At 43.5% G+C, this 14165-nt stretch overlaps 1 protein-coding gene across 2 annotated transcripts in view; it reads left to right on the plus strand.

Moving 5' to 3' along the window:
- The window catches only part of GXYLT1 (glucoside xylosyltransferase 1), a 61500-nt gene that overhangs the window by 21485 nt on the left and 25850 nt on the right, over positions 1–14165 (plus strand). For both annotated transcript variants that reach the window (XM_073573257.1, XM_073573258.1), the window contains 2 exons: positions 2310–2490; positions 6737–6862. In XM_073573257.1, the coding sequence (XP_073429358.1) occupies positions 2310–2490; positions 6737–6862 (307 nt within the window). The remainder of the gene's footprint in view (positions 1–2309; positions 2491–6736; positions 6863–14165) is intronic.

Below are 14165 nucleotides of genomic sequence, written 5' to 3' on the forward strand. Positions count from 1 at the left end.
GATATGGGTCTTTATTTTATTTTTTAAATGACTCTAGGCTTTACATAGTCCTCACCACTGGTTCTAGTGGTTGGCTGCAGTGGTCATGTGCGCTTGATGGCCATGACACCACCGCTGCGGCCTGTTATCAAAGGCTGTGAGCATTGGTGGAAAAGCATCTCGGGACCTGAAGCAGGTGAGTAAATCACTTTTTTTTTCTACTAGTGCTGCAAGACTAGAGGCATTAAAAAAATAAAGAAATTTAATTAGGAGACTCATGAAATTGTCCATTTAGCAAACTTTGGTACAGGCGATTAGTAGAAGTTTTGTAATGTATCTCATCGGAGAAATCGGCTACCTTCCCCACTTAACCAGCCACTTCTTCCTCTCCCCCTGTGTTCTGAAATCACCATCCACTGTGAAAAAGCCCATTATCTTCTATGGAGAGGGAAGGTGTGAGCGAGCAGCAGGCAGACAGGAAACCATTGTGCAGAGGTCTGTAAATACTAGCAAATCACTTGAAAAACCTCTGAATGCCAAAAACATTGAAAAAGCACTCAAACGCTAAAATATAAAAAAAAGCTTCAGGTTTACAAAACTTTAGAGAAAAGGAGAGTTTCCTGAGGCTGCTTTCATTTGAATTACTTCTTTTGGCCACTTGTTAAAGACTTTATTTTCACATACCTTAAAGGAGTTGTCCTATGGACAAAACATTTAAGTCAATAGATCGTAGAATAAAAATAAGGGCCCCATCACACATAGCGACTCACCAGCGATCCCGACAACGATATGACCTTATCAGGATCGCTGATGTGTCGCTACATGATCGCTGGTGAGCTGCCAAACAGACAGCTTCACCAGCAATCAGGACAGCGACACGCGGGTAACATGCGACGCACGTCGCTTAGTTACCCACTGTGTACCTTAGTTACCAGCGCGTTCGTGCAGGGAGCTGGTAACCAAGGTACACATCAGATTTCTAAGTGCCGCGCGGTGCTTAGAAACCCGATGTGTACCTTGGTTACCAGCTCCAGATCGCTGGTCTCCCGCCTGCCACACGCAGCGATGCGTGCTGGCCAGCGGGAGACCAGCGATCAAAAAAATGTCCTGGCTATTCCTGGATGATTAGCGATACCCGGCAGGGGGGGCCGGTCACTGATCAGTGTCACACACAGCGATCTCGCTGGTGAGATCGCTGTTGCGTCACAAAACTTGTGACTCAGCAGCGATCTCGCTAGCAAGATCGCTATGTGTGACGGGGGCTTAAGTTCCACAATAGGATATGTTTAAGAAAAAGAAATAGGTCCTACCCTGAGATAATTCTATAAATGTACTGTATACAGTGCAGGAACATAGTCTGTATTTACCACAATTCCTGGCCAGGGGAGGAAGAATCAATGATTGTACAGACAACATAGCAATGGATTGCAGCTTCTGCTTTCTGTGACGTAAAACATTACCCTGCCTGTTTTATCACAGGAGCGAGTGTTTGTCCTGTGTCTCCAGTCACCTGAGCTCATCATAAATGAAGTCTATGAGGTAGAAGCTCTGGCTGCCTCTGAGCTCATGTGTCACTGACTCGATTTATGATGAGCTCAGAGCGGTGGAGATGCAGCAGAAATGCTCGCTCATGTGATAAAGCAGACAGAGAAATGTTTACCTCACAGAAAGAATCAGCTGTGATCCCATGCTGTCCTGTCTGTATATTCTTTTGCTTCCTCCCCTGCCCAGGAGCTGTAGTATGATCAGACCATGTCCCTGTACGATCACACACAGCCATCACACAGTACACAGCAGGGGCACATTTATGAGATTATCTCAGCACAGGAACATTTTAACGTATCCAATTGTGGAAATTAGTATTATTCCAAGATCTATTACATTTTGTTTGTGGGAAAACCCCTTTAAAGCTTTTCTCAATGAGAACACCAGAGTGTTCGACTAAGCCAAGCATCCCTGTGTATGGGGGAGTTTGATAGTTATTGGTTGGCCAAACAACTGATGGACTGACGGCTATCTGTGTATTGGGGCCTTAAGTCTCCCAATACGCTGTGTTCTAAGACAAATTCCAGCCTCCTAAGCTCGGCTTCAGCAGAGCTACATGCGCTTACGGAGCTGTCGGGAATCCATGCACATAGGGAGTACAATATTAGTCATAAACATTTCAGGGGCATATCTATCACTTGATATTGTTTTATCCATTTGTATCTGTAGCAAATTGCTGGCTAATTATTCTTTTTTTCTAGAAAGGATTGTATTGAAAACCATTAGAACATTCCAGCTTACACGTTGCATGAGTTCTACACAATTTACTTATTTTTTTCTTGCAGGTACACCCTTTTTAAGAAACAAAAACTGGATCAGGGTCCCATGCACTTGGCAGTCGTGGCTTGTGGGGATCGGCTGGAAGAGACCGTTACCATGCTTAAGTCTGCAGTTCTTTTCAGTATAAAGCCTCTAGAGTTTCATATCTTTGCTGAAGACCAGCTGCACAATGACTTCAGCACAATTGTGAGTACTTCTCTAGACACCGGATTAACTTTGACAATCTAGCATTTCCTAAGACGGTGTTTTTGTTGTTTTTAGCATAAACTCTCATTTAGGGCATCAGTGTGCCTCTGGGCAAGATCAGCTGTGTATGTGTATCTTGCCGATGCCGTCTTGGGCCATGTTCACACGTTCAGTATTCAGTGAGTATTTTACATCAGTATGTGTAAGCCAAAACCAGGCATGGGTGAAAAATACAGCAGTGGTGACCTGTTTCTATTTTACTTTTCCTATGATTGTTCATCTGGTTTTGGCTTACAAATACTCACGTAAAAAACTCATCAAATACTTAACTTGTGCACATGGTCTTAAAGGGCTACGTTTGATTTTGAACTAATTAACAACTGCCATTGGAGGAAAGCCAGCTTGATAACTACCACAAATCTTTAGGCTACTTTAACCCCTCTCTGACATCAGACGTACTATCCCATCCATGTGCCCTGGGCTTATTTGACCATGGACGGGATAGTACGTCTCGGCGATCGGCCGCGCACACGGGTGGTATGCGGCTGGGTGTCAGCTGATTCTCACAGCTGACACCCGGAACTAAGTGCCAGGAGTGGTCACAGACCACTCCCGGCACTTTAGCCCCCGAAATGCTGCAATTGAACACGATCGCAGCATTTTGGGATCAGGCAGAGGGCTGATAACCCCTCTGCCTTTGTATCGCAGACCCTGTTGCGTGACACGGGCTCCTGATCACTGCCATGGTAACCCGATGTCGTCATGATGACATCCAGGTTACCAGATCCGAGAAACTTCCCGGTCATGCGCAGTGCATGATCAGGAAGTCTCTCAGGTCAGTGCACTGAGTGCTGTGCTGACATCTTCTATAGCATGCAGATGCAGCTTCATCTGCATGCTATAGAAGTGATCAGCCTGCAAAAAATGAGTGTCCCATAGTGGGACAAAGTGTAAAAGGTAGAATAAAGTAAAAAATGTTTTTAAATATGTGTAAAAATACTGGAAAAAAAAAATAGAATACATATTGATTTTTTTATCGCTAAATAAATATTTGAATTAGAAAAAAAATTTAAACAATAAAAGTACACATATTTGGTATTGACGCGTCTGTAACGACCCGCCCTATAAAACGGTCCTACTAGTTAACCCCTTTAGTGAACACCATTAAAAAAAAACCAATGCTTTATCATCGTACCGCCGAACAAAAAGTGACATAACACGCGATCAAAAAGACAGATATAAATAAACATGGTACTGCTGAAAACGTCATGTTGTTCCGCAAAAAAACAAGCCCCCATACAGCATCATCAGCGAAAAAATAAAAGTCATAGCTCTCAGAATAAAGCGATGCAAAAATAATAATTTTTTTATATAAAATAGCTTTTACTATATAAAAGCGCCAAAACATAAATAAAAAATAATATAAATGAGGTATTGCTGTAATCGTACTGACCCAAAGAATAAAACCGCTTAATCAATTTTAGCCACACGCGGAACGGTATAAACACCCCCCAAAAGGAATTCATGAAATGCTGGTTTTTGCTCATTCTGCCTCCCAAAAATCAGAATAAAAAGCGATCAAAAAATGTCATGTGACTCTGTGGGCCGAAATATGGAAAAATTATGGCTCTCAAAATGTGGTGATGCAAAAAATATTTTTTACAATAAAAAGCGTCTTTTAGTGTATGACAGCAGCCAAATAGAAAAACCCGCTATTACTCCTCTTTCACACATCGTGATATTTCTGGTACTGGAGATGTCGGTGTCCGTGTGTGTAATACTTGCAGCACACGTGGAAGAAGAGTTACAGTAAGCGCTGTTCCCCAGGCCCGGGTGCTGAACACGGCTCTCATCATTCTCCCCTGCTCTGCCGGCGATCTTTCCCGGCGCCGATGCATGTCACATGGATGTCATCAATGTGTGTTCTGTATGCACGTGTGCTGGATGTTTTGTGGCCCATGCTGACATTAAAAATGGACGTGTCAGCGTGTTTTGCCCACAGACACGTGGTCCGTGGAAACACACTGACATGTGCACAGACCCATTCACTTGAATAGGCAAATAGCTCTCCGTTCCTCCCGAGTCTCTCCTTATGGCTAAGTAGCACTGTACAGCCACATATGGGGTATTGCCATGGTCAGCAGAAGTTGTGGGACAATTTTTTTTGCCATTTTTACCCACTTCTTGTGTGAAAAAGTAAAATCTTTGGCTAAAACAAAATTTTGTTGGTAAAAATTATTTTGCCCCCACTGCCCAATGGTATAAAATTCTGTGACACACCTATGATGTCAATATGATCACTGCACCCCTAGATGAATTAATTGAGAGGTGTAATTCGTAAAATGGGGTCACATTTGGGGGGGTTCTGCTGTTTTGGCACCTCATGGGCTCTCCCAGTGGGTCATGGCACCTGCAAACCATAACAGTAAAATCTGGCGCTCCTTCCTTCTGAGCTCTGCCATGCGCCCTAACAGTGGTTTACCCCCACATATGGGGTATCAGTGTACTCAGGACAAATTGCACAAATACTTTTGGGGTTCAATTTCTTCTGTTACTCTTGGGAAAATAAAAAATTGGGGGTGAAAAGATCATTTTTGTGGAAAAAATGATTTTTTTTATTTTTACGGCTCTACGTTATAAACTTCTGTGAAGCACTTGGGGGTTTAAAGTGCTCTGCACACATCTAGATAAGTTCCTTACGGGGTCTAGTTTCCAAAGTGGTGTCACTTGTGGGGAGTTTCCACTGTTTAGGCACATCAGGGGCTCTCCAGACACGACATGGCGTCCATTCTTATTTCCGGCCAATTTTGTGTTGAAAAAGTCAAACGGCGCTCCTTCCCTTCCGAGCTCTGCCATGCGCCGAAAAAGTTTTTTACCCCCCACGTATGGGGTATCGGCATACTGAATACAAACTGCACAACAAATTTTGGGGTCCAATTTCTTCTGTTACCCTTGGTGAAATAAAAAAACATTGGATCTGAAGTAATTTTTTTGTGAAAAAAAAAGTTAAATGTTCATTTTTTTTTTAAACATTCCAAAAATTCCTGTGAAGCACCTGAAGGGTGAATAAACTACTTGAATGTGGTTTTGAGCACCTTGAGGGGTGCCATTTTTAGAATGGTGTCACTTTTGGGTATTTTCTATCATATAGACCCCTCTAAGTGACAAAAAAAAATTTTTGGTTCCAAAATTGTGCTGATGTAAAGTAAACATGTGGGAAATGTTACTTATTAAGTATTTTGTGCGCCGTATCTCTTGTGATTTAAGGGCATGAAAATTCATAGTTGGAAAATTGTGAAATTTTCACCAAATTTCAGTTTTTCACAAATAAACACAAGATATATCAAAGAAATGTTATCACTATCATGAAGTGCCATATGTCAGGAGAAAACAATGACAGAATCACCGGGATCCATGGAAGTATTACAGAGTTATTACCTTGTAAAAGGACAGTGTTCAGAATTGTATTGGTCATTAATGTGCAAACCACCCTTGGTGGTAAAGGGGTTAATGGACTTTGTAAGCCAAAAGCAGGATTTAGAATAATTGATGGTACACATCTCTTGAACTGTGCCATCTAGTAAAGTACACCAGTTTGTATGTTCTTCCAGTGTTTGGAGTGTGGGAAGAAACTGGAGGAAACACAAGCAAAGACATACGGATAGGGATTTTAGATTGTGAGCCCCAATAGGGACAGTCATGATGATGTCCATAAAGCGCTGTGGAATACAATGATGGTAAGCAGGTAAAATAATGTCTTCCCACTGAGGTGGCTCATGTCTTCCTGTCTGGTCAAAAGAGATGTGACCATGGTCAGCCAGTCTGGAGGATGCTATTGTACCCTTTGGCTTTCTTATATGCTTATTTTGGGACATGTGAAAGTAGGAGGTGATTAACCCCAACTGGACCCTTCTCAATGAATGAAAGCCACTCTGGCAGCCTTGCATGATCAGCGTCCAGTTGATTAGCCACGAATAAATATCCTATTTCTCCAGCGGCAGCTTCAAGACGGGACGTGGCTCATTGGTTGTGGTTTCTTCCTGAGGGAATGTCATTTCGTACAAAGTCCTATCCCGTCAAATCTAAGTGAACGAGTCTGTGTCTTAAGAATTAATGCTTGGCATCGGGCACACCTTACTCCCAGATTAGAGGGATTAATAAAGCACATGGCAGTTATGATAAAAGGATGCCTTTCTGTGTGGGCAATAATTGTGGGGACAGACAGTAATGCCGCCATGTTTTACAGCTCAACAGCTGGGGATTTCCGGAGAGGTTTAAGTATACAGTATACCCCATATCCTTTCCGTCAGAAAATGCAGCAGAATGGAGGAAGCTTTTTAAGCCGTGTGCATCTCAGCGATTGTTCTTGCCGGTAAGATTTGTTACGTAATAGATCTACTGTGTTTTTCTATATAAAATGCTTTTTCTTCTATCCATATCATTTTTAGGCCAAACTGCATAGGTAGCCAGCAGAGGAGTTGGGGAAAATGGTTCTCTACAAGGTCTTGTATTCTTCATATGCATTAGGTGTATGATGTGTTATGGTTCCGGCAGAATTTCAGCAGAACCAACCACACCACCTCCATGACAGGTGCAGTGCCCTCACATACAGGTACAGTGCTCCCACCCTTTATGTGCCTACACTGCTCCTTGTCTTCTGGGAGGAAATGACAGTAAAAGGCCAATCATTTGTCGTCCTCGGCCAATGCCCTTCCATCTGTACGGTAAGGAGTCGGGAGCAGGTATATGGAATATAACATAATTTGACTGTACAGTGTAGTCTGTAGCCATAGAAACAGATCGCATGAGAGCTGTGAACATTAAAACCGGTTGTGGACCTGGACCTTCCCTTTTTAACCCCTTAAAGAAAAGCAATGTCTGTTTTTTGTACTTAACTTTTTTTCCACCCCTCCATCCAAAAGCAATAACTTTTTTTAATTTTTCGCAGCCATAGCCATCTGATGGTTTGTTTTTTTGCAGGATTAAGCTCAGTTTTGATTGACTACATTTTGCCCAATGTACTGAAACATGGGAAAAAATTCCAAGCAAGATGAAATGTTGGAAAAGTGCAATTCTTGTTTTTTTTTTTTTTTTTTTTGTTTTGTTTTTACAGCAGTCATTCAGTGCTAAAAATGACCTAATGGCACAGTTCTCCTTTTTAGCATGATTTTGGCGATACCAAATTTGTGTAGATTTTTTTAATTTAATTACTATTTAGGTAGAGAAAAAAAATTGTTGCCATTTTCCAAGACCTTAACATTTTTATTTTTCCACCTGTCTGAAGGCTTGTTTTTTATTTTTGCATGGCGAACTGATTGCTTTATTGATACCAGTTTGGGATAAATATGACGTTTTGATTGTATCCTTTATTACATTTTTTTGTTTAGAGAGTCTTGGTGACTGAATGACAGCAATTTTACATTTTTGTTTTCTTCTTTCCAAAATTTACCATTCGTTTAATTTTATACTTCGATAGACCAGACGTTTATGGATGCATTTCCAAACATGTCTAATTTTCTTTTTGTCTAAATAAGGTAGTTTTAGCATTGGTATGGTAAATTGGAGGTGATAACATTTTTTTTATGTAGGTGACTTGAACCTGCAATCGTCCAAACACTTATGATGCCACTGAATTGCAATATATAATGAAAATCTTGGACTCCTATGGGAGCTCAGCCTGCGCAAGATGGGTAACGATAGGGGATTTCACCAGGCCCCTAGCTGCCATTAACCTGTTGATTCCCTGCCCTTTTAGGGGGGCCATTTGGAGTCAGTGCATGAGAGCATCGGCGGGAGTACAAAGATTAAACAGCTGTACTTAAATGGCTAACAACAGTGATTGGAGCTCAGCTCTGACCGCCGCCATTAAACCCAAATGCTGGTTTTATAACATAATTGGCATCTACCACGTCTGGAGAGATCTCATCACCTGAGCCCTCTCCACCAGGGCTGTGGAGTCGGTAGGCCAAACTTCCAACTCCAACTCCTCAATTTCCATCACACTGACTCCGACTTCACCAAAATGAGCTCAGACTCTGACTCCACAGCCCTGCCATGGCTGTGGAGGCAGTCAGCCAAACCTCTGACTCCTCAGTTTCCATGACACAGACTCAAACTCCACCAAAATGGGCTCCAACTCCACAACTCAGACTCCTCAACCCTGCTCTCCACTCCGGCCCCCCCAATCACATACATGTAAGTCATTTTGAATTAAATGATGAAAGGGGATATATTGTCAGAAAATGACTTGCTGTTCAAATCAAGTTTTTAAGTTGGAGATATTTTTACAAAATATTGGTAATATTTCTCTATACTTTTTGCATTACAATGTGTATTAAAGGGAATCTGTCACCTCATTTTTGGCTTATGAGATGCGGCCACCGCCATCAGGGGCTTATCTACAGCATTCTGTAATGCTGTAGATAAGCCCCCGATGTAACCTGAAAGATAAGAAAAACGAGTTATACTTACCGGCGGGTGGTCCGGTCTGGGTCCAATGGGTGTCGCGGTCCGGGTCCGGCGCCTCCCATCTTCTAGCAATAACGTCCTCTTCTTTGCTTCCCTTCGCGGCTCCGGCGCAGGCGTACTTCTCTGCCCTGTTAAGGGCAGAGCAGAATACTGCAGTGCGCAGGCGCCAGACCTCTGACCTTTCCCGGCGCGAACGAAGCAAAGAGGACGTCACTGCTAGAAGATGTGAGGCCCTGGACCGCGACACCATCGGACCGGACCGGACCACCCCCCGGTGAGTATAATCTAACTCTTTTTTTTGTTCTTTTAGGAAATCCACATATAAGTCAGTTCACACCCAATCGTTTGTACTGAAAACCTCTAGTAAGCATGTTCAAAGTTCATTGTTATTAGCCGGGCATAGAGGTATCCTTGTAATCATGCCTGTGATGATAATGAGATTCATATATAAGTTCTTTATGCCTCCATATAATTACAGCAGCAACGTTGCGACCTGTCTGGTCTTTTTTCAAGTTAAAAAATACCCCATACACAGACACTTCTATACACCCATATCCTTATAGCGACATAAAAGGAGCAGCATGATCAGATATAGTAAAATATAACAATTATATGAAATAATCCTGATTAAATTTAGTGAACAGTATACAATAGAAAATGACAGGAGTAGTGCACTCTGTCATACAATTAACATAACAGTGACAGAAATAACAAGAAAACAGGCAATTGTGTCCTAAAGAAATAATTGCTGAAATAGCAATATGAACATGAATGTTAGTATAAAGTAATAATAAATCAACGAAAAAGCTATGAATTTTATTGATAACTAGAGCGTATGTGAAATACTGATATAGATGAGAGGCCATATACAAATAGCAAAGAGTGCAAAAATATGTATAATTGCAGTGACATAGTATTCACACTAATCTAGCACACAAAATCAAAGTAGCATACTATCAATAGATCCTAAGATCTATTACCTGTGGCTATGATTAGAATGGTAAATTGTATCCGCACCTTGATGCTCGTTTCACCGCATCTGCAGTTTTGTCAGAGGATCACTGCCTCCCACTATATGCCAGGTATTCGGCAAAACAGACTTGGTTCCTCCCTGTGTACAGAGGTAAGTATTCATGCAACATGTACAACTTCATCCAGCTACACCCGACCACAGGCTCGGATCATGCAGAGTTATAGTGCACCGAATATACAGGCTGCACATCTAACTGCAACATAATCAAAATAATCACCAGTTACACAAAATGCCAAGAGCACATTACAGGCAAATCCTAGTGCATATTACAACTTCTGTCCCCCCAACCCATCCCTATATGAGAGACCGGATCTAGGAGACACCCCTCCGTACAAACACATTATGGTCAATTCTCGGATAAACCGTCATGGACACACTATATCGCTTATGGCTATAAAAACAGATGTAGGTTCACCACGAACATTGTCACTCCATATCCATCTGGATGCAAATAATGTGAATTGGTGTCTACAGTTATACATAAAGTGGTCAAAAAAGGCCTCCAAATATTTGGCCAAACACTTTGCTCCTTACTAGAGGTATTTTTGTTTTTACACTTTCATTTTTTGCTCCCCTTCTTCCCAGAGCCATAACTTTTTTTTTTTTGGTCAAAATGGCCTTGTGAGGGCTTGTTTTTACGGGACGAGTTGTACTTTTGAATGACACCATTGATTTTAACATATCATGCACTGAAAAACAGGAAATAAATTCCAAGTGAGGTGCAAAAAAGTGCAATCCCACAGTTTTTTGTTTTTTTTCCATGTTCACTAAATGCTAAAACTGACTTGCCATTATGATTCTCCAGGTCATTACGAGTTCCTAGACACCAATCATGTCTAGGTTCTTATTATTTAAGTATTGAAAAACAATTCCAAAGTTTGTTAAAAAAAAATAATTGCGCCATTTTCCGATACCTGTAGTGTCTCCATTTTTTGTGATCTCCGGTTGGGTGAGTGCTTATTTTTTGCGCGGGGAGCTGACGTTTTTAACTATATGGTTTTGGTGCAGGTAAAACCTTTTGATCGCTCGTTATTGCATTTTAATGCAATGTAGCGGTGACCAAAAAACCCTGTAATTCTGGAGTTTTGACTTTTTTCGCGTTATGCCGTTTAATGATTGGGTTAATTCTTTTTTAAATTGATAGAACTGCCGATTCTGAACGCGGCAATACCTAATTGTTTAATTTTTTTCTATTGTTTTACTTTGAATTGGACGAAAGGGGGATGATTTGAACTTTTATAATCATATCGCCTGTTTGTAGCAGAAATGCTCACTTGCTATGAGCGCCGACCACCGTGCGACGCTCATAGCAATCTGGCTATGACAACCATAGAGGTCTGTTGGAGACCTCTGGTTGTCATGCCAACCCAATGGTGACCCACGATTATGTGACGGGGTCACCGATGGGCAATATTTCTAGCGAGCTTGCCGGAAGCACGAGTTAAATGCCGCTGTCAGAGATTGACAGCGGCATTTAACAGGTTAACAGCCGAGGGTAGATCGCAATTCCACCCGCATCTGTTGTGGGCACATGTCAGCTGTATATATCAGCTGTCATGTGCCCGGAAAAGTGCAGGCTCAGTACCGGAGCCTGCACCAAACAGGGATAGTCCAACATCGGCGTACTATTACGCCCAGTGTCGGAAAAGGGTTAAATCTGTCAGCAGGTTTTTGCCAAGTAATGTGAATACTGCATTCTGTAGGGGTTAAAACGCATATTTCAGTGATGCCTCCCTTATCAACTGCCTTGGTTTTGCTTGCTTGCAATGGTTTTTTTTAGCACCAGGAGCTTATCATTGCTGGGACACCGCAGCACTTGCATGCTAGTCCGTCACGCCCTCTCCTGTAATAAACAGCTCACTGTCTATGGACATTGTACGTATAGAGTCTGGTGTGGGCGAGGTTAGATTTCTCAGCTCTGCTGCATTGCTGAATCTAAAAACTCTGAGTACAGCTGCACCCAGTAAATTAAGTGATACATGATTAGATTTGGCTTCTTTTGGACTACATCAGGCTGCTCTCGCCTGCTGACTGATTCCTTTTAACCCCTACAGCCGAGCCCATAGTTAGATGAAAAAGGTGTAAGAGCAAGATAATGGAGAGACATAGAAACCACAAAAAATACAGTCGGTTTATATTTATTAATGTATCTGAATAAATTTCAGCGAAAGCACAAGGGTCCCTCAGTTTCCATATATCTCTTTCCAAATTAGATCTATATGATCCTTAGTGATTTATTCTTCATGTCATACTTCTCCACATGTAGATTTCAACGAATGTTTCTCGTTCGCCTTATTGGGGGACACCATGACCATGGGTGTATGCTGCTGCCACTAGGAGGCTGACACTATGCACAAAAAAAGGTTAGCTCCTCCTCCGCAGTGTACACCCCACTGACCGGCAGGAAATTCCTCAGTTTAGCTTAGTGTCAGTAGGAGGTGGACACGGGTCTTTCATTAGACCCATATCTACCTCGATGTGCGTCGTTCCTTTTCAGGTTTCCGGAGGGATACAATGTGAAGAGTCACAACTGTACTCCCACAAAGAGACTATGAGTACGGCGTGTACTGCCACCCCGTATCCTCATAGCTCTCCGTGCGGACCAGAAGCTCGGCGCAGATTCGGGCCAGCGACGGATGGTCCTTGCCAAACGCCTCCCACCCACTCGCCCACCAGAGCCTGTCGGTCGGAAGAGGCGCGGACACGGGAAGACGGCGTTGGATAAAGAAGGTACCTTTATTGGAGTGGAGGACACGGAGCAAATCACTGCGAGCAAAAGAAACAGTCGCCGTTTTTCATCTAGGCTCCGACTGCGCTGCAGGGCCTTGTTCCCCCCCCCTGTGGCAGACCTCACCAGAGTGTCTCAGTCCCTAGTGGCCGTTCTTGATAAGTTGCCCCTGGACACTTCTGCAGGGTCCAGCAGGTCGCAAGATATTCCATCTGAACCAGCCAGCAGAAGCCGCAAAAGACCCAGGCAGGATCTCCGGCCGGAATCCTCTCCTGGCCTCACATCCCTACATAGTCCTTCCCAGCAGTCGCCCTCCCGTGCCTCCTCACCCGAGTCAGGTGAGGCGTTTTCGGATGTGTCATCCGAAGGGTTCGTAGAGCTGGATTCGGACCAGGACGCGGACATGAGAGTTACAGTACAGAACCTCATTGCTGCGATTAACCACACCTTCGAAATCTCAGACTCCCCTGCGAAATCCACAGATCAGGAGGTTTCATTCAGGCGGGCAGAAGCACCTTCCAGGGTCTTCGCTTCTCACTCTGAGTTTGGCATGATTCTTACCAGGGAATGAGAAAACCCGACCAGGCGCTTTCAAAGAGGCAAGCGCCTCGGCGTGTTGTACCCGTTTGCCAAAGAGCTCACCGACAACTGGTCTGCTTCCCCCTCTGTACACGCACCCGTGTCCAGGCTTTCTAACAACACGGTCTTCCCAGTTTCAGGTGTGGCGTCACTAAAGGATTCTAATGGTAGAATTATAGAATCTTTAGCAAAGTCAGCATTTGAAGCGTCTGCAGCGGTGCTAAGCCCAGCCTTCGCTTCATCTTGGGTAGCGAAAGCCATAGCCACTTGGGCAGAGGATCTCCGCAAGGGCATCCTAGATAAGGCCCAACCAGAGCATTTGGCCGAACTGGCCAACCAGATCTCCCATGCAGGGGATTATCTGTTCTCTGCCTCCTTGGATGCTGCGTCCTGCACAGTTCATGCGTCAAGCAACGTGGTGGCAGTCCGACGTACAATTTGGCTCAAAGCTTGGCAGGCGGATTTGTCTTCAAAAAAGTCCCTTACCAATCTGCCATTTCATTGAGCGCGTCTTTTTGGATCCCAGCTGGACCAGATTATTAAGGACGCCACTGGAGGCACGAGTTCCTTCCTCCCTCAGTCCAAGCCTCGCAGACCTCTGCTAAGACGTCAGTTTCGGCCCTTTCGGTCTTTCCGCCGCTTCAATACGGCAGAGAACTTCCCTAACCAACAGAGACCGCAGGCATGCCAGGATAGGAAAAAGGTGTCCTTCAGACCCACTCCCTCCTGGCGATCTCAATCCTCACAGGGCAGATCATCCAGGTCCAGATCTGGACGGTCCACATCAGCATGACTATCCTCGAACTCCCGAGGGCCCTTCCCAATTGTGAGGTCGACTCCTTTTCTTCAGAGACGTCTGGCTTACCT

This window comes from Dendrobates tinctorius, unplaced genomic scaffold, assembly GCF_039654945.1.
Source record: "Dendrobates tinctorius isolate UK_male_01 unplaced genomic scaffold, ASM3965494v1 ptg000035l, whole genome shotgun sequence".
Classification (NCBI taxonomy): domain Eukaryota; kingdom Metazoa; phylum Chordata; class Amphibia; order Anura; family Dendrobatidae; genus Dendrobates; species Dendrobates tinctorius.